The sequence below is a fragment of the Lepidochelys kempii genome, chromosome 20 (genome assembly GCF_965140265.1).
Source record: "Lepidochelys kempii isolate rLepKem1 chromosome 20, rLepKem1.hap2, whole genome shotgun sequence".
NCBI lineage: Eukaryota > Metazoa > Chordata > Testudines > Cheloniidae > Lepidochelys > Lepidochelys kempii.
Window position 1 is genome coordinate 19,744,396 of NC_133275.1, and position 19,226 is coordinate 19,763,621.

At 58.3% G+C, this 19,226-nt stretch overlaps 1 protein-coding gene across 2 annotated transcripts in view; it reads right to left on the bottom strand.

Annotated features, from left to right (window-relative positions):
* NFE2 (nuclear factor, erythroid 2) overlaps window positions 1–18,374 on the bottom strand; it is a 29,266-nt gene extending 10,892 nt beyond the window's left edge. The window contains exons 1-3 of one of the 2 annotated variants that reach the window (XM_073318744.1): window positions 17,992–18,374; window positions 6,668–6,749; window positions 5,126–5,329 (exon numbers count right to left, since the gene is read on the bottom strand). In XM_073318744.1, coding sequence (XP_073174845.1) covers window positions 5,126–5,329; window positions 6,668–6,718 — 255 coding nt within the window. In that variant the 5' untranslated portion in view covers window positions 6,719–6,749; window positions 17,992–18,374. Of the gene's footprint in view, window positions 1–5,125; window positions 5,330–6,667; window positions 6,750–17,987 lie in introns of both variants that reach the window. The other variant, XM_073318743.1, reaches the window with a different exon arrangement.
* Window positions 18,375–19,226: the final 852 nt, after the last annotated feature.

Here is a 19,226-nt window from a genome sequence, read left to right on the forward strand (position 1 = left end):
ACCCATTAGGCCCAAAATACTGGTGCAAAAGCAACACGGGGATCCAGACTGGACCAGTGTCCCCTTCCCTCCCTCAACACATGTTCCCCCAACCTCCTTCTGCAAACTCCTGTCCCATCTCCCACCTCATGCTCCCCAACACCCTCCCCTCCCGCAACTCACTCTCCACCAACCACCTCCCCTCCCCCAACCCACACTCCTCCAACCACCTCCCCTCCCCCAACCCACACTCCCCTCCCCCAACCCACACTCCTCCAACCCCCTCCCCTCCCCCAACTCAAGCTCCCCTCCCCCAACTCACTCTCCCCAACCCCTCCCCCAACCCACACTCCTCCAACCACCTCCCCTCCCTCAACTCATGTTCCCACAGCCGCCTTCTGCAAACTCCTGTCCCCTCTCCCCCCTCTCCCCTCTCATACTCCCCAACCCACTCTCCCCTCCCCAACTCACTCACCATCAACCCCTCCCCTAACTCACACTGCTCCAACCACCCCCTCACTCATCTTTGTTGCCCTTCTCTGAACCTTTTCCAGTTCCGCTGTATCCTTTTTGCAACAGGGCGACCAGAACTGCCCCCATTATTCAAAGCGTGGGCGTACCAGGGATTTATATTGTGGCATTATGATGTTTTCTGTCTCATTATCAATGGATCCTTACATCCTCTTCGCTTTTTTGACTGCTGCTGCCCACTGAGCTGACATTTTCCATCGTGATGCCAAGCTCACTGTCTTGAGTGGTAACAGCTAATTTAGACCCATCATTATATATGTGTAGTTGGGATTATGTTTTCCAGTGTGCATTACATATATCTACAACATTGCATTTCATCTGCCATTTTGTTGCCCAGCCACCGAGTTCTGAGATCCCTTTGTAGCTCTTCACAATCAGCTTTGGACTTAACTAGGGGTGATTGTGTATCCTCTGCAAACTTTGCCACTTCACTGTTTACCCCCTTTTCCAGATCATTTATGAATATGTTGAACAGCAGAGGTCCCAGTACAGATCCCTGGGGGACCCTGCTATTTACCTCTCCCCACTGTGAAAATTGACCATTTATTCCTACCCTTTGTTTCCTGTCTTTTAAGCATTTACTGACCCATCAGAGCACCTTCCCTCTTATCCCATAACTGCTTACTTGGCTTAAGAGCCTTCTGTGTGGGCCCTTTTCAAAGGCTTTCTGAAGCTCCAAGTTCACTATGTCCCTGGATCACTCTTGTCCACGTATTTAGTTGCGTCCACGTTGCATCTGAAGAAGTAGTTTTTTACCCACGAAAGCTTATGCCCAAATAAATCTGTTAGTCTTTAAGGTGCCATTGGACTCCTTGTTGTTTTCACGTATTTATTGACTCCCTGAAGGAATTCTAATAGATTGGTGAGGCATGATTTCCCTTTACAAAAGCCATGTTGATTCTTCCCCAACAAATCGTGTTTATATGTGTGTCTGATAAATCTGTTCTTCACTTAGTTTCTACCAATTTGCCCAGCACTGAAGTTAGGCTCACCGGCCTGTAACTGCCAGGATCACCTCTGGAGCCCTTTTTAAAAATGAGTGTTACATTAGCTACCCTCCAGTCAGCTGGGTCAAAGGCTTATCTCAGTGGTAGGTTACATACCACAGTTAGTAGTTCTGCAATGTCATATCTGAGTTCCTTCAGAACTCTTGGGTGAATCCCATCTGGTCCTGGTGACTAATTACCAGGGGTGAAAGTAGGCCGGTACAGGCCGGTACGGGGTCAGTACCTGCCCTTACGCAGCCGAAGTTAAACACTGCGGCAGAGCCACCGACAAGGTGGGCAAAAGAGGCAGCTGCCCCGGGGCTGGCAATTTAAAAGGGCCCGGGGCTCCCAGCCGGTGCAAGCTGGGCGGCGTAAGCCAGGCAGCATGGATGGGCTGGCTGGGGGAAACTGACCCCCCAGCCCCGCCCTTTCCGCCCAAGGCTCTGCACCTTCCAGGGGCCAGGAGCTGGGCCCCCATACCGGTAAGAGTTTAATATTACTTTCACCCCTGCTTATTACTGCTTAATTTACCAATTTGTTCCAAAAACCTCTCTACTGACACCTCAGTCTGGGACAGCTCCTCAGATCGGTCACAAAAAAAGAATGGCTCGGGTGTGGGAATCTCCCTCACATCCTCTGCAGCAAAGACCAATGCAAAGGATTCATTTAGCTTCTCCTCAACGGCCTTGTCTTCCTTGAGTGCTCCTTTAGCACCTTGATCGCCCACTGGCTGGCTGGCAGGTTTCCTGCTTCTGATGTATTTAAAAACAGTCTTACTGTTAGTTTTTGCGTCCTTAGCAAGCAGCTTCTCAAATTCTTTCTTGACCAGCCTTATTTTAGTTTTATGCTTAATCTGCCAGAGTTTGGGCGGCTTCTTATTACCCTCACTGGGACCTGATTTCCAGGTTTTAAAGGATGCCTTTTTGCCTCGTACTGTACTGCTTAGCCCTGGTGGCATTCTTTTGGTCCTCTGATTGTCTCTCCTGGCTTGGGGTATCTGTTTAGTTGGAGGCTTTACTATGGTGATTTTGAACCGTCCCCATGCTGCTTGCAGGCATTTCACCTGTGTGACAGCTCCTTTTAATGTCCAGCAAATGGCATCCTCCTTGGTGTGTTGTTCACCTTTTTAAAGTTAAATGTCATCGTGGTGGGCTTTCTTGTGTTATCCCCCTACAAGGATTACACAGTGGTTGCTATTCCCAAGCAGGTCAGCTGTATTCACCTCTTGGACCAGATCCTCTGTGCCACTTAGGACTAATCAAGAACTGCCTCTCCCCTCATGACTAGCTCCTAGGACTAGCTGCTCCAAGAAGCAGTGGTGGAAGTTAGTGGTGTCGAGGAATTTTATCTCTGCATCTTGCCCTGGGGGGACATTCATAGATACTAAGGTCAGAAGGGACCATTATAATCATCTAGTCTGATGTCCTGCACAACGCAGGCCATAGACTTTCACCCACCCACTCCTGCAAAAAACCTCTCACCTGTGTCTGAGCTATTGAAGTCCTCAAATTGTAGTTTAAAGACTTCAAGGAGCAGAGAATCCTCCAGCAAGTGACCTGTGCCCCATGCTACAGAGGAAGGCGAAAAACCTCCAGGGCCTCTTCCAATCTGCCCTGGAGGAAAATTCCTTCCCGACCCCAAATATGGCGATCAGCTGAACCCTGAGCGTATGGGCAAGATTCACCAGCCAGATACTACAGAAAATTCTTTCGGCTTTTGTAGCCTCTTTAATCTTCCTGAGCATTTACAGGCACCCTTGCCAGGCTGGTCAGGGCGCCAGCATTGTCTGCCCCTCTACCCACACTCTGCAGCACTGCCAGCCCTAGAAAGGGGTCAGGAACGCCTAAGGCTGTGGGGATGGGGAATGCAGCATGCTGGGAACTCACCACCCCGTGGAGGTAGAATGGGAGGCCCAGAGCATGCTGGGAACATGCCACTTCTTGGGTTGGAGGAATGGAGCATGCTGGGAATACCTTGCCCCTTGGGGTGGGATGAGAGGCCCCAGAGCATGCTGGGAACATCCTGCCCCTTGGGGTGGCATAGGAGGGCCCAGAGCATGCTGGGAATGTGCCAGTCCTTGGTCTGGGATGGGAAGGCCTAGAGCCCTCCCCCTTGGGGTAGGATGGGGGGGCCCAGAGCATGCTGGGAACACCCTGTCCTTGTGGTGGGATAGGGGACCCAGAAATGCTGGGATTGCCCCACTACTTGGGGTGGGATGGGGGACCCAGAACATGCTTGGAACATGTCATTCCTGCGGTTGGAGGAGGAATGGAGCATGCTGGGATCACGCTGCCCCTCGGGGAGGGGGTTGCAGGCCCAAAGCATGATGGGAAGACGCCCAGCCCTGCAGCAGGTGCCTGCCTTACAGAGATGGACAGCACGATATCGTCCCTACCAGAACAATGGAGCCAATTCATCTCATCAGACAGACGCCCCATTGTGCGGCCGGCCCCCCCGCCCTACCCCCACCAGCTGAACACCACAGCAAGGGCCCTGCAGTGAATGGGGCAGTGTTGGCGCAGGGGCAGGTGAGCGGCTCCATCCCACTGGGAAGATTAAAGAGGCGGTTGCATGTAATTAATACCTGCAGCTCTGCCGGGGCCTTGGGAGGACAGGGTGCTGGGCTGGGGGCTGTGAGTCCCCAGAGCCCAGGCTGCCTCCCCACACTGAGCAGGTCACCGGTGCCTGGGGGAATGGACCCCGGGGGCTGCAGAGAGTCTCAGGGAGGTGGGGCTAGAACTCACCAGCAGGAGGGCACGCTCCCTTGGCCCGCACATCTAGCAGCTCCCTTATCCTCTTGGTGGGCCCAGCCACTAAGGGGCAGCATTTCTCCCTCGCTCAGGGATCCCCGCTATGGGGACGGGGATTCGGTCAGCGCTGGGGGCCGGTTAGCGCCACTGGGAACTGGGCTGAGGCCAAAGGAGGGGGGAGCAGTTGGGAGAAATTAGACCCAAACATCAGGTCTGGGGTGAGCTCTGTGTTTCCAGCCAGGGCCAGATTGGCTGGGGCAGCTGGTCCATCGCAGGGGCGCCCCACTAGTCCAGCCTTGACTTATCAAGGCCAGGCCAAGAGCCAGCCAGTGCACTCCCCTCCTCGAGCTGGCAGTGTCCGTGCCAAGGTGGGGTGGGGGCTGAGCCATGAGTCCCCTCCCTGTGCCAGGCTCAAGGGAACCCGCGTGACTTTCGACCCAGATCAGAATTTCCCCTCTCTAGGTGCTGGGAGCAAGTCGCCCGCTAGCATCTGGGCTCTGAACCTGTCCAACCTCGTGTCACTTGTGTGAGCCTAGAGCAGGCAGCCGCCCAGGAACAAGGCCCCGTTGCAAGGGGAGATGCCAAGCAAACTCCCTGGGAGACAGGCACCCAGGTGGGTGGCAGTAGCCCAGTGGGGACAGGGACCTGGCAACACAGCGCCTTGGGACCCCAGCATAGCTTCTACAATAACTGCCCCTCCAGCTTGTCTAGCTCCCAGGAGATCGCAGGGCTCCGCGCTGGATGCAGCGACCGGCTCGGCCAGCAGGACGGAGAAGGGGGCTAACAGCACCAGGCACTGCCACTGCCGCAAGCAAGGAGGCTGGGATCCAAAGCCGGCCTGGCTGGGGGAGGGAAGCAGAGGCTCTGTTTGGGGCTCACCTGCAGCTCCGCGATGGACATGATCTCCTGCCAGGTCAGCTCCATCTCCCCCTGCTGGCCAGGCTCACTCACCGGTGGCGCAGGCAGGAGCGTTGTCCGGGCCCGGCCCTGCTGGGGAGGGCAAGGGGGCATCTTGCCGGCCCAGGCCCTGCCCAGCGTCTGCTCCAGAAGGGCCACCCCAAAACCGGCCGTGGCAGCGAAATTCTGTGGCACAAGGAAAGAAAGAATTTGATTGGATAAAGGCCCAGCCTTCCCACTTGCTGACTGGTAGAGACAGGATCCACCCTAGTCTTCCCGGCTGCTGATTGGCAGAGAGGATCCATCCCAACCTTCCTGCCTTCTGATTGGTTGGGACTGGATCCATCCCAGCCTTCCCGCCTACCAATTGGTAGAGACAGAATCCACCCCAAACTTCCTCCCTGCTGATTGGTACAGATAGGATCCATCCCACCCTTCCTGCCTTCTGATTGATAGGGACTGGATCCACCCCAAACTTCCCCACCTGCTGATTGGTAGAGAAAGGATCCACCCCATCCTTCCTGCCTGCTGATTGGTACAGACAGGATCCGTTCCAGCCTTCCTGCCTGGGGATTGGTGGAGACAGGATTCACCCCAGCCTTTCTGCCTGCTGATTGGTAGAGATAGGATTCCGCCCCCACCCTCCCCCAGCCTTCCCATCTGCTGATTGGTGATCTGAGCTATTTCTCTCTCTTGGGAGCTGGAGAGCTCTCTCTGACATAAAGCACCCTAAGGAGGCACCCTAAGGCTCTTTGCAGCTCCCAGGTTCCCTAGAGGCCTGAGGCTTGTTCTGTCCAGCATGGCCGGGGAAGTGGGGATGTCCAGGATCACCCTGCTCTGTGCATCTCCCTCAGGCCTGCTGGACCAAGTGTATGGAGGGGCCAGGCTCCCCGTGGGCCCCGCTGTGGAGACTGGCTCCAGATCCCAACTCCCCCAAGTCTGAGGGGTTGGGTCAGGGGTCACAGTCTGGAGCTGGGTGGCCTGAGGGGTTCTGGCTCTAACTCCTTGCACAGAATTGGGCTGGGGGGCACCCCCTTCCTGAAGTTCAGTGGGGACTGGATCCAGGCCTGGCTATAGCATGGGGTGGGGGGAGCATTCATAGGAAAGACTCCAGTACCTGATTCCAACTGAGCTCTGGCAACTGAGCTCTTGGCAATCTCCCAACCCAGCCGGGGATGTGGGGTGAGCTCAGGACCATGCCCACCAGCCTCCACTCCCCACTCGCCCCGCTGCTACTCTCTTACCCTACCCCAGCCTCATGCCTCCTCATTTCTCTTCCCCCTCTGCCTGGGGCGATCTCTCCACCCCCTCCACCCCTTCCTGAGCTCCCTCCAGAGTCTCCCACCCTCCATGGTGTCCCACCGCATCTGGGGGGCTGGGGGCAGAGGCTGCAGTATGGGGCCCTTTCCAGAGCACCACGTTTCCTTCCTGCAGCCCCGGTGGGATGTTCCCCACGGCGACCCCAGGCGTGGCCACCCCGTCTGGTGCCCCGATAAGCCTCCCCTCCCTGGTCGCTCCCCTCACCTCTGAGCCGGTTCTGTGAATTTGCAGCCCGCAGCTGGCAAAATCAGACATTCATGAAGCCGCGAGGAGGCCTGCTCTGCTCCTGCAACACACAGATAAGGGCCCTTATCACCCGCAGCTGCATGGCCCCGGCATGCACCCCGGCCAGCGGCTGTCAGGCTCATGCCCAGCCAGCTCCCTGAACCCCACTGTGCTCTACCTACACCCTCCCAGCCCTGACCGTCCCCAGTCTCTCTCCAGGGCCAGGCACACGCGTGAAACTGCCCAAAGCACAAAGGATGCAGTGTGATCTAGTAGGTAGTGTACTGCACCAGAACACAGGATGCCGGGGTTCTGTTCCTGACTCTGGCCTGCTGCGTGACCTCGGGCAAGCTGTTTCCCTGCTCAGTGCCTCAGTTTCCCCCTCCTTGTCTCTGTTCAGCCTGGGAGCTCTTTGGGGCAGGGTCCATTTCTCACTCTGTCTGTGCAGCGCCTGGCGCTGCAGCGTCCTGATCTCTGTCCGGGTCTCTAGGTGCTGCTGATACGCACAGAATAATCCTGTTTTGCAGCAGGAGCTGATGGTGGGTCATGGAGGGGGGCCCCTGTGAACCGACTTAGACTGGCCATGATGCTGGGACTCACGCTCCCGCCCTGAGAGACTGCGCCACGCTAATGACCATGAACGGCCAGGTCTTGGATTTACATTGCACCCTCCTGGAGCACAGCGCCCCCTAGCGCGACCCTTGGGCAATGGGGCCGGCGCTGACTGCCAGGGGAGAGCGCCCCCTATTGAGCCCCTCACTTTGCTCCCTGCAGCACAGCGCCCCCTAGAGCCACAGTGAGGCAATAGGGCCAGCGCTGACTGCCAGGGGAGAGCGCCCCCCTGCTAAGCCCCCGCCCCGCTCCCTGGGTCCCCAGCCCTCCCTAATGCCAGCGCCTGAGCGTGCGGGCAGGGCTGCCTCCCTCCAGTGATTTCACAAGAGGCTCCTTGCGGCAGGGGAGGCCCTGGGCTGCCGGGAAGAAAAGCAGAAACGGCCCCGTCACTTGCCAGCCCCACCCAGCGCCCATGTTACCCCCTCCCTGCTGGCAGTGCCCTCCCAGGGGAACTTCCCTGCCACTCCATTCAGCTCTGCCAAGCAATGACCCCTACGACTCCCCCCCCCCCGATACTGAGGTTACCTGTACGGGCGGGTCGGTGTCTTTAACCCCCCAATGGAGCTGAGTCCCACTGGGCTTGTGCCACCCCAGAAATTAACAAATGAAATGGCCAGGGGACGGCTCCATGGGGCACAAAGGCACAGATCTCGGGCTCTTCCCCTAGCCAGACTAACTCTGTGGGCCCTGAAAGCAAAGATCTCGGCTCCCCCCATAGCTGGGCTGGTTTTCTGGGGCCCAAAAGGAGAGACCCCAGCTCCCCCACCCTCCATGGCCAGGCTGGCTCCATGGGGCCCAAATGGACAGATCCCAGGTCCTGCCCTTGGCCCAACTGGTTCTGTGGGTCTTGCAGGCACAGACTGTGGCAGATTGACGCTCCCCTGCCCCACATCCCCTTCTCATTCCCCTCTAAGCCCACCCCAGCGCCAAGGCTAAGGCTTATGAGGAGAGGCTGAGGAAACTGGGATTGTTTAGTCTGCAGAAGAGACGAATGAGGGGGGATTTGATAGCTGCTTTCAACTACCTGAAAGGGGGCTCCAAAGAGGATGGATTTAGACTGTTCTCAGTGGTAGCAAATGACGGAACGAGGAATAATGGTCTCAAGTTGCAGTGGGGGAGGTTTAGGTTGGATATTAGGAAAAACTTTTTCACTAGGAGGGTGGTGAAGCACTGGAATGGGTTACCTAGGGAGGTGGTGCAATCTGCATCCTTAGAGGTTTTTAAGGTCAGGCTTGACAAAGCCCTGGCTGGGATGATTTAGTTGGGGCTGGTCCTGCTTTGAGCAGGGGGTTGGACTAGATGACCTCCTGAGGTCCCTTCCTACCCTGATAGTCTATGATTCTATGATAAGGCCGGCCTTCACAGGGTGGGCACCCAGTCAGAGCCAGATTCTCAGTAGAGATGGTCCTGCTGGGGGCATGCTGGGCAGCAGCTCCTTGGAAAGTCCAGCCTGGCTCCCCACATCCTGGGGGTTCAGCTGAGCCTGAAGCGGTAATTTGCATCCTGAGCGCAGAATGGCCGTGAAACCGGGGTCCGAAAGCACATGCCTCCCCCTCCGTGCACTGGGGAAGCCTGAGGGGCAATTCACAGGAAAGACGTGGGGGAAGGGGACATCAGCCCAGCCCCGAACCTACAGACACGATGGGGCAAGAAACCAAGGAGATGACGCAAGGGTGAGAAACAAAGGCACACCCTGCTCAGGCCACCTGCTGTCCTTCCCTCCATCCACCCATCGCCAACCAGGGAGTGTTTGAATACTTCATCTATGGGAATCCCACCAGAATCCAGGCACAAAGCCCCCCTCTACCAGTGCAGTCCCCTCTCACCTGCCCCAGTTCCGCATGGCAGCATCACCCACATCGACAACCCAACTGGGATCATATGGACCCCCCAGGCCCTATTTCTGGGATGCTGTTCTGCAGGGCCGGGCTCTGGGTATCCCCAGACAGCACCTGCCAGGTGCCACCCAGACGCGAGGGGTGGGTCTAACCAGTGACGAGCTCTGAGGCCAGGGGGATGCTGGGTATGGTCAGATCAGCATGGGGGGGCAGAGCATAGGCACGGGAAGTAGAGATGCGGGGAGGTGTGGCAGCACCCCGAGGTTTTGCACCCAGCATCCCGGCTGCCGGCCCTGCGCCCCTGTTGCCCGGGGTCCCAGCTGCTGGTCCCGCTGCTGTCCAGGGTCTTGGCCACAGGCCCCAGGTTCCGCTCAGCCTCTGGCCCCGGGGGCTCCACTGCTGGCCCCAGGGTCCCGGACACTGGCCCTGCATGCGAGGTCCTGGCTGCCAACCCCACTCCCGTGGCTCTACACTCACCCCTAGCTGTGTTTCCCCCACCTTACCCCTGTCCATGTCCCCCCCCTCCCGGAGCCATAGCTCTGCTCCTGGCCCTAGCTCTAGAGGGCAGTGATAGACGCGGACAGGGATAAGAGGGGTACAGCTCAGCACCCCCACTCCAAAAACTTCCAGCGCCAGTGGCCCAGAGATGGGCACTGCCAAGGGCCATCCAGGCGGGTCCCATGTAACTGACCAGGCAGGTCAGAGACTGTTTTACAGCTGATTGGTACCAAGTGGGCCACACCCATTGCTGTACCAGAGAGGCAGCTGTTGGATAACGGGACACGGCGTCTTCCCCCATGACCACCCATCCAAACCCAGCAGACAGTGCCAGCAGCTACCACCTTGCGGCTGTTTCCATGTCTGTGAAACGAGTTTGCAGGGACTCAGGCCAGTCCCTGGATCACAGAGACACCTGCCCCCCAGCCATCCATAAAGATCCCCTGGGCCAGTCTCAGCCGAGTTCCCCCAGGCTGACAGGCTCTGGCAACTGAGCCGCCATGGGGGCACGGTGGGGCTTGCGAGCCCCGCTGGGAAGCTAGTGAGGTGGTTCTGAGCATAAATAGATTTTTTGGCGATAAAAGCAGAAGGGCCCATTCAGATCCCTGCATCCAACCTGGTAACTGATGGGCACAGATCATTTAGACACATGTCCATCCTCAACCAAAAGCCTCCACATGATGGAGAATCCACCAGTCCCCTGGGAAGCTGCTCCCAGGACTAATTCCCCTACCGGTTACAGACTCATGTCTCAGCTCCTCTTTGAACTGGGAGGGATCCAGCATCCGGGGAAGGGCATTCCGGAGGCTCCTACTCTCTGTAGTTATTTGTTAGGTGTATTACGGTAGCATCTTGGAGCCTTACTCATGGACCAGGACACCAGCGTGCCAGGCGCTGTATAAACACAACAGACAGATGGTCCCTGTGCCAGAGAGCTTACAGTCCAATGCAGCCACCTCTGGGGCTGGAGGCCTGGACAACACTTAAAACGTTGGTCGACAGCTATGGGACTCAGGGGTGTGAAAAATCCACCCCCAACACCCGGCCTCGGTTCTCAGTTCGGACCTTCACTGGATCTTCTCTGTCCTGCTGCATTTCCAAAGAGGCCAATTCAGCTCCAAAAAATTCTCCAAATCTGCGAGGTTTCTTGGTTTGCTTTTCCCCCCTTTGCTTTTGTCTCCATCCCTGGCAACTTTGAAAGGCTGTTTTCCTCCAAGGCCTACTCTGGTTCAGGGAGGAATTGGTGGGGGAAGGTTTCTGGCTGGTGCTACGCGAGACGGCGGACGAGACGCTCCCAACGGCCCCTTCAAAGCTATTACAAACATTTTGTAATTTTCCAAAAATACATATAATAAAAAAACAACGGAATGTGGAAAGAGGAAACAACCCCTTTGATCCCAGAAATATGGGGGTTGGTGGTTTTTCTCCGAAAATCCCTCCCCCACGCCCACCATACACACACATGTGACTTAAGTAACCAATCAGAACTGGCCATGGGGAGCCTGTCCCCACTCCCAAATCCTTGAGGTGGGCCCTGACCCTGGCGCTGTCCTTGTGTTCCCTGCTCTCAACCTGCTGCCTTTGGGCATTGCGGGTGCACTGGGCTGGGCCCTGGAGGGGCTGGGGAGCAAGAGGCAGCTCACTGTGGGGGCAGGTTGGCAGAGTGCCCTGTGCTGTCTCCTGTGGATGCCCTGTGGATGCCCCCAGCTGTCTCATCCCTCTTGCCCTGGGACAATAAACACTCCCCGGCCGCAGGAACGCCCAGCCAGACCGCCCGCTGCGCTCACTTCTGCTTTCAGGTGCTTTCCAGCAAGCGGGAAGAGCAGCTGGCTGCAGCATCATCCCACCAGGACCAGCAGGCCAGGCTGGGGGGAGCAGAGGGGGCCTCAGCTCTGCCGCCTTCTGCCACCAGTGCTTGGTTTCCACCGAAGGCAGCGTGGACGGGGTTAATGGGCCTGTTCACCAGGGGGGTGAGCCAGTGGAGAAGCTGTGGGTGTGGGGTGGGGAGTGCTGTCCTGCGGGCATGCTGGGGACTTCCTGTTGAGCAGCCCAGGTGGTGCCTGGATGCAGGACTCTGTCCGTCTCTCGCATCCGTCCGTTTGTCTGGTTTTGACCCAGCTCCCCTCCATGTGGATCAGAGCCCCTGGGTCAGGGGCAGCTCCCCACAGGGCTGAGCCCGATGCCAGCTGGGGGCAGATTTGCACCGAAGCAACATGAGATTCACTCTCCCTCCACCGGCGTCAGATCCCAAACCCGAGTCCCCCCTTCAGCGCCACCAGTGGGGGCATTTTGCCAGGCCTAAATGTCAAACCCCTCCCATTCCAAGCCACGTTCTCCATGTGGGTTAGAGCCCAAGGGAGTGGAAACCAGGACTCCTGGGTTCTCTCCTTTGGCTCTGGCAGGGGAGTGGGATCTGGGGGTTAGAGCCATGGGGCTGGGAGCCAGGACTCCTGGGTTCTCTCCTTTGACTCCGGCAGGGGAGTGGGGTCTGGGGGTTAGAGCCATGGGGCTGGGAGCCAGGACTCCTGGGTTCTCTCCTTTGACTCCGGCAGGGGAGTGGGGTCTGGGGGTTAGAGCCATGGGGCAGAGAGACAGGACTCCTGGGTTCTAGCCCCAGCTCTGCCCGTGAGCCCTTTGTTAGAGCAGTTTTGCCACCTGATGCTAGGGCCCTATAGGGAGCAGGGCGCTTTTATTGCAGGGAGATGCAGGGATCAGAGGGTTAAGGCACTGAGTGGCTCCCTCCCCACCGCAGCCTGTGGGCCGTTATCACCTTCTGGGGCCCCTGGTTTCCCGCCCGTGTTTCGACACAGGCCCCCTACGATTTCCCAAGGCCCCGGCGGGATGTTGCACAAGGCAAAACCCTCTCTTGGTTAACGCTGTGCCTGGCTCCTGCAGGGCATGTCCCCCGCCCCTGCTCCTGGGCCCAGGGTGTGGGACGGGGCGGGGGGGGGTTCCTTAGGAGGCGCCTCCCCACCAGCCCCGGCCACTGCCCAGCCCTCTTGGCTCATCAGGGTGGCCCTGCCCAGCACGCTTGGCCCAGGCCTCCCTGCCATGGGATCAGCACCATGCACCGTGCTGGGCTCACAGAGCAGGATCCTTGGTGCAGACTCTGCAGCATCCCCCAGCCATCCACCCAGCGCAGCCACTTGCAAACACCGGTCACTGCCCTTGTAGCATCAAAGGCAGCGTGGCCTCGCGGGTAGTGCACTGGACTGGGACTCAGGAGAGCTGGGGTCTGTCCCTGGCTCTGGCCTGCTGGGTGACCTTAGGCAAGCTGTGCCTCAGTTTACCCATCTGTACAATAGGGATCACAGCGCTGGCCTGCTCCGTGAAGCGCTTTGAGATTGATAGAGAAAAGCCTGGCAGGATTGTTACCATGGCAGTGAGAGCTGGGCAGTTTGCTCCAGACCCTGCAACGGCTCTGACAGCTGAGATTCCACCCCCGCCCCCGCCAACAGTGCTGACCCCTGCCTGCTCCCTCAGTCAAGTGCCCCACCCTGTCCTGCCTTCCAGCTGCTGGGTCTCACATACTCCCCCACCAGGTGAGACCCACATCCCCTCCCCCACCCATTCCAGATGTCACCCAGTGGAGCAGGATGGGGATACTTTCCCTCCGGACCCCTGCGCCTCCCAGCTGGCGTCCTGCAACCTTAGCATTAGCAGGAGCCAGTGAGCATGTGTGCACCACTGCCCTCTGCTAGGCAGGATAAGGACTGCTCAGCTGTCAGAGGCCCTGCACTGCTGACGGGGATTCTCCCTTAGTGCAGGCGGCTTTGACACCAGTAGGATCTGAGTTCTATGTCTCATGCAGCTACGACATGCAGCGTGGAGCTGGGCGTGGAGTTCCCAGTGCCCACGGCTTTGCTACAAGATTCTGCCCAGCTCCTGTATCTGTTGTGGGAAGACCCTACAATAACAAACCAGCCTATGTGGCACAGTGCTCAGGGAGATCCGCAGAATAACAAACCAGCATGTGCAGCCCAGTACTCAGGGAGACCCTACAATAACACACCAGCATGCACAGCAGTGTGCTCGGTGGGCTTTTCAAGCTCCCAATGACGTTCAGGTTCAGGCTGGAGTCAGTGCTGGGATGGGGCTGCCTGGGGCTTGAACCCAGAGCTGGGTAGGTGCGGCCTGGTCTGCTCAGGGCTGGGGCAGGCTAGACAGGCAAAGGGGAGAGACAGGCAGAGACTCTCAGTGGTCGGGGGGTTCCCCCAGGACCATTGCTTGTTCTGCCACTTAGCCTGAGACGTAGCTTGTACCAAGCATGTGAAATGCTGACGCCCTGTGTGGGTTATCAGCAGTGGGGATCAAACCTGCAACCGGATCTTCGTCCCTAAGCCTAAAACATCAGCTCTTAGGCAAGGCCGTACTAGGTCTATCAAGCCATACCTGGCCTAGGCACCACAAGAAGGGGACAGAGCGCCACACTGAGTGGGCGTGGCTTATACACAGGCAGGTGGGTGTTGTGTGCACATGTGTCAGTGTGTGAGCTCCACTGTCCTCTACTGGATGGAATCCACACCGCTGCACTCTGTGTCATAGCCCCTGTACTGCTCCCAGGGAAGCTCTTTTCACATGGGTGTCCATCCGGGAGGGAGTGCCTCTGGAGGCATCTGTCCCATCCAGCTACCATGAGGTTCTGGGGGGTCTAGGGTGTGACTCCTGTGATGCCCCGGGGGGCTTGTCTCAGGGCCCCTCTTCCAACCCAGGCAGGACCGAGCCCTGCTCTGAGCCAATGGCTCCTGCCCAGGAGGATTGGCCTTCAGTCTCACTCCACTGGCTTGGAGCCTTGGGGCCAGCCCAGGGGCTCCAGAGGGAGGGACCTGATGGGGATTATGGTTAGTGTGTGTGTGGGGGTGGAGCCGGCCGCAGATTCCCACCCTGGTTTTGGCAGTGCAGCCTCAGGGGCGCATCCAGCCGCATCTCTGCTCCTAGCAAAGGGGTTCAATCCAGCCCCTCGGCTGGGTTGTTTCTCTGCAGTCACCAATGGAGATGATGCAGAAGTCTGGCTAGAATCTGGCTTGCTTGCCCCTGGCCGGAGCAGCTGGCTGGGGGTGGGAGCCTGTGTGGGTTTGGATTGGGAAGGAAGCTTTGGGACTTGTAGAGGCAGCTGCTCCTCAGTGACGCTGGGGTAAATCCAGAGTCACACCATGCACCTGAGTGGGGCGAGTCCAGCTTCACACCGGCCTAGCTAAGTGCCGAGTTTGGCTTAGAGGGGGCGGAAGCAGGCACGGTTCTTCCAACTCTGTGTGCCAAATCAGCACTCAAAGCCATGAGCCAGAGCTGGGGCAGGGAGAGGGCTTGGATCCCCCAGGAAGGCAGGCCTCTGCCCCCAGTGCTGAAGGAGAATCCCCACTAGCTGTTAGCAATATAAGGTGTATGACACACAGCTCAGCCGTTATGCTGCACGTGTTGCTCTGCTGAGGCTAAGAGAGAAGGGACGCCTGCTCCGGCGTGACACGCCCTTGGAGACAGGAGTGAGCTGAGACTCTGCGGGGAGATATTTCCTTTGCTGTTTCTCTTTGTTACCAGTCTGAGGACAAAGCTGCCACAAGGCTCAGATCCTCAGAAAGAGAGAGAGCTTCAGGAACCCCCTTATCACCCCTCAGCGCGAGGCCCAGGGCCCACCCCCTCAAAGGGCAGCCAGCAAAGCTGGGCTCGGCTGGCCCCTAGTCAGGTACATGGCTACCCAGCCAGGGCCTGGGCACATCCAGTAAGCCAGTGCCGCAGAGCTGCCGATGGCCTGTCTGGCGGGGGGCATCATCCCCACGGCTAGATTGTAACTTGGTACCTCCAACAGCCTCCTCACCCAGCTCTCAGGCATCCCCAGCACTGGCACATCCCCGGGCGCCTCCACCAAGCCAGCCGCCCCTCTGCCTGGCAGTGTGGGGCTCTGGCAACACCTCCAATCTGAAAAGCAAACAGAGCCCAACCCCCCTGAACTCTGCCTAGTTTCCAGTTCATGCTAAATGGCTGTGGGTGGTGCTGCACCCCGGAAGTGGCTGCTTTTGGGCAGTGGGGAAGAGGTTCCTGTGTCAGCAGGAAACCCTCTGGGACCCTTCAGGGATAGAATCCAGCCCCTGCTGCTCTAAGCGTGCAGCCCCAGCCACTTGAACTGAAGAGAAATCGCTGTTGGTGGTGAGGGGGTTATGACACTCAGTGAAGCAGACCTGCAGCCATCCAGGAGAGGGCAGTGGTGAGCGCTAACTGGCTGGTCACAGGTTTCCAGGAAAAGGCTGGGAAGAGACAGGCTTGGAGCAGGGTCCCTGGGGCAGCAGGAACAGCCCCAGGGAAGGGCAAGGCCAATGGGCTATTAAGTCCAGGACCTGGCTCCGCTGTGAGACCCCTTCCCCGCAGTGTGTCCAGCCGACCACACTGTCCCTGGAGCCCAGGCCTGGTTCTGCTGCACAGCCCAGCAGCCCAAGGGGCTGGATCAACTCAGCCCTACAACCCCAGCCTCTCTATTTATTACCAGTTATTGCAGCCGCAGGTGCCATGCCCATTTCCCTGTGTCTCTGTGATATCATGTGGCAGGGAGTTCTGCTGGTTCACACTCTCTCCCGCACACGGTCAAGCCCCGCCCTGCTGACTTCAATAGAAAACACTGTAATGAAGCCAGGGCCTCGTGAACTACACGGCAGCTGCAGGGAGCGAGTTTAGCACTCTGCCCCAAGAACCCAAACCCCGACACAAGCTAATGGAAAATCTCCTGCAATTCTTCACACTACAGGGTCTATGGGCCATGGGTAGCAGTGCTGGATGCACCCAGGAGAGGGCAGTGGTGCACGTGTGTGACACACACACACACACACACACCCCCGCCCCAGCCTGGCCATTTAGATTGTCCTTTTCCACCAAGGTCCCACCCAAGCCACAGACCTGGGTTCAACCTTCAGAGCAAACGCTCGACTCTCAGCAACCTGCCAGTAGCAGAAACCTGCTGCATGCATCACAGAAACAAATGCTAGAGCCACAGGGCCACGAGCCCTGGGGGAAGAAGAGCTGACAGTGACCCCACCCCCATCCCACTCACCCCACACCAAGGGGAAAGTGCAAATGCCTGTGAGCTCCCCCTTGAGAGCTGCTTCTCACCTAGCTGGTGGGAGAATTTGCTGACCTCTGCACTGGCTCCGTGTGTGTGTGTGTGTGTGTGTGTGTGTGTGTGTGTGTGTGTGTGTGCATACAGCGTGTCCATGTGCGTGTGCACTCTGTGTGTAGGGGTGGGTGTGTATGTGTGTGTGTGTGTGTGTGCATACAGTGAGTCCATGTGCATGTGTACTCTGTGTGCAGTGTGTGTGTGTGTGTGTGCAGTGTGTGTGTGTGCATACAGCGTGTCCGTGTGCGTGTGCACTCTGTGTGTAGGGGTGGGTGTGTGCAGTGTGCGTGTGTGTAAGATGTGTGGATGTGTGTTGTGCACCAGAAGGTGATGTGGGGGGAGGAGGGCTGTGTTTTCCACTCACCTCCAGCGAGTCACTAACTCACACCCAGAGACACAAGGGCACAGACGGGAGAAGGCTGCCCCCAGGCTGAGTCCCCCCCCAATCACCCTCCTGACCTGCCGTCTCTCTCCTGCCCTCTCAGACACAAACCCTACCCCCGCCGAAGCCCCAGGATGGGCAGTCGGGGCAAGTCTCCGCAGGACCCCCCAGCGCAACTACTGCCCCACAGGCCACTGAGTGCAGACCCCCAAACCCAGCAGGGTGGAGCCTGTCTGATCAGAACCCCCAGGGGCTGCAGCATCTCCACCCCACATGCCCAGGGCTTCATAGCCCCAGCTTCTTTGTGGGCCCCACACCCTCCCCACGTCTGACCCCAGTCCCATGTGTCCTCAGCCAGCTCACAGAGACGGCCCGAGCAGCAGGTTTCCGACCGGGATCTGGGTCGGACCCTCCCCACAGCTCAGGCGGCCGGATAGAGATGGGGATCTGGGGGAGGGGAGTGGGGGTGTTGGACAGGGACAGGGATCCTGGTCAGGGGGTTGGATGCAGGCCCCGATTGAGGGGCTGAACAGGGCTGGGGATTCGTGCCGTGGGGGGTGGCATTGGAATCCGGGGGTTGGTGTCGGGGTTGTACCCTGCCTTGTTCCAGAGCCTGGGGCCCCTATCCTGGTGCATTGGGGGTGGGGTGCTCCTGAACCACCCCAGCGAGCAGTTCCCTGGAGGCAGGACAGGGCTCATCTCCACCCCCCCCCCCCGCCCAGTGGTGACCCATCTGCCTTGGGAAAATCTCCCACCCCCAGCTGCGATCTCGGGTTCCCAGCACCTGCCAGAGCTGCACGGCCGCGGGGACCTGAACAAAGTCTCCTTTGAGAGGCCGTGGCTGGGCCGGGCATCACTGCTGGCTCCTACCTGCCTGGGATCCCCAGCCGGGGGGCGCGCGGGGGTCTCACTCTTTTCCCTGTCTCCGTCACGCCTTCCCGCCGGACCCCAAGGTGCTGGGGAAGCCGAGCGTGCTCCCTGCTGCGAGCTGGGGGGCCTTCTCAAGGCACCTCCATCCTGGGCAGCCCTGGGGGGCCCTTGCTGGGCTGTGGGGCACACCGAGGGCAGGGCTCTCGTCCGTGTTCTCCTCTGTGAGGCTCTGCGCCTCTCCCTGGGGTTGCCTGTTATTACATAAGCGGGGCCAGCCCTGCCCCGCCGTCTAACGGCCTCCCGCCCCCCCTGCGAGGTGTGGAGGGGAAGCCACAGAGAGCAGTGTCCCTAGGGGACGCTCCCCCCCCCCCCCGGCCTCCGGGGGCTGCGCTGCAGGGAAACAGGAGCCCTCGCTCCATGGCACACGGTGATAACACAGACACGCACCACAAGACGACACAATCCCCAACAACACACAGACACGCAAAGACTCCTGCACGCAGTGCCACGCATGCACACACACACACACACACACACGCTTGTGCGTACGCACAAACACAGCCACAAGCATGTGCACACAGAGCTTGCCTCCCCCACATAAAAAGCCACAGACACACACAGAGAGAGCCTCACAAACACACACACAGCCACACACAGAGCTCCATAGACAAAGACAACTTTAAAAGGGATCGTTGAGCCCTGAGAAAGACAAACACAAACCCACAGACGCAGCCCCCAACTCAGCTGAAATGTTACATGGGTTCATCCACAGAGGTGTTTTCTTTCTTTCTTTCTTTCTTTCTTTCTTTCTTTCTTTTCCCCCCACTGGAGTCCAAGAATTTTTGTGACTTTTTGCCACATTTCAGTAAAGTCTCAAATATACCCAGGTGGGTGTTCAATGCAAATTCATTTTAGTCAATAAAACAGCTTGAGTTTGTCTCACAGGAACCGGTGGCAGGGAGGGGAGAGAGGTGTCTGTGGCCGGGGGTGCTGGGTGACCAAAGGGGGCACAGCAATCCTGGGATTAGCTGGGGGGCAGCAGGGTGACCACAGGGTGCAGGAGGGCATGATGCGGGGGGCACCAGCATCATCCATTGTGTATTTTTTGTGAGAATCTTGCACATTTGTTAACCCCCCTGCCAGTCATTACCCAATTGTACTGATGGGGAAACTGAGGCACGGAGAAGGGCTGGGACTGGCTGAAAGTCAGATAGAAAAGCTGAGGCAGATATGGCTAGT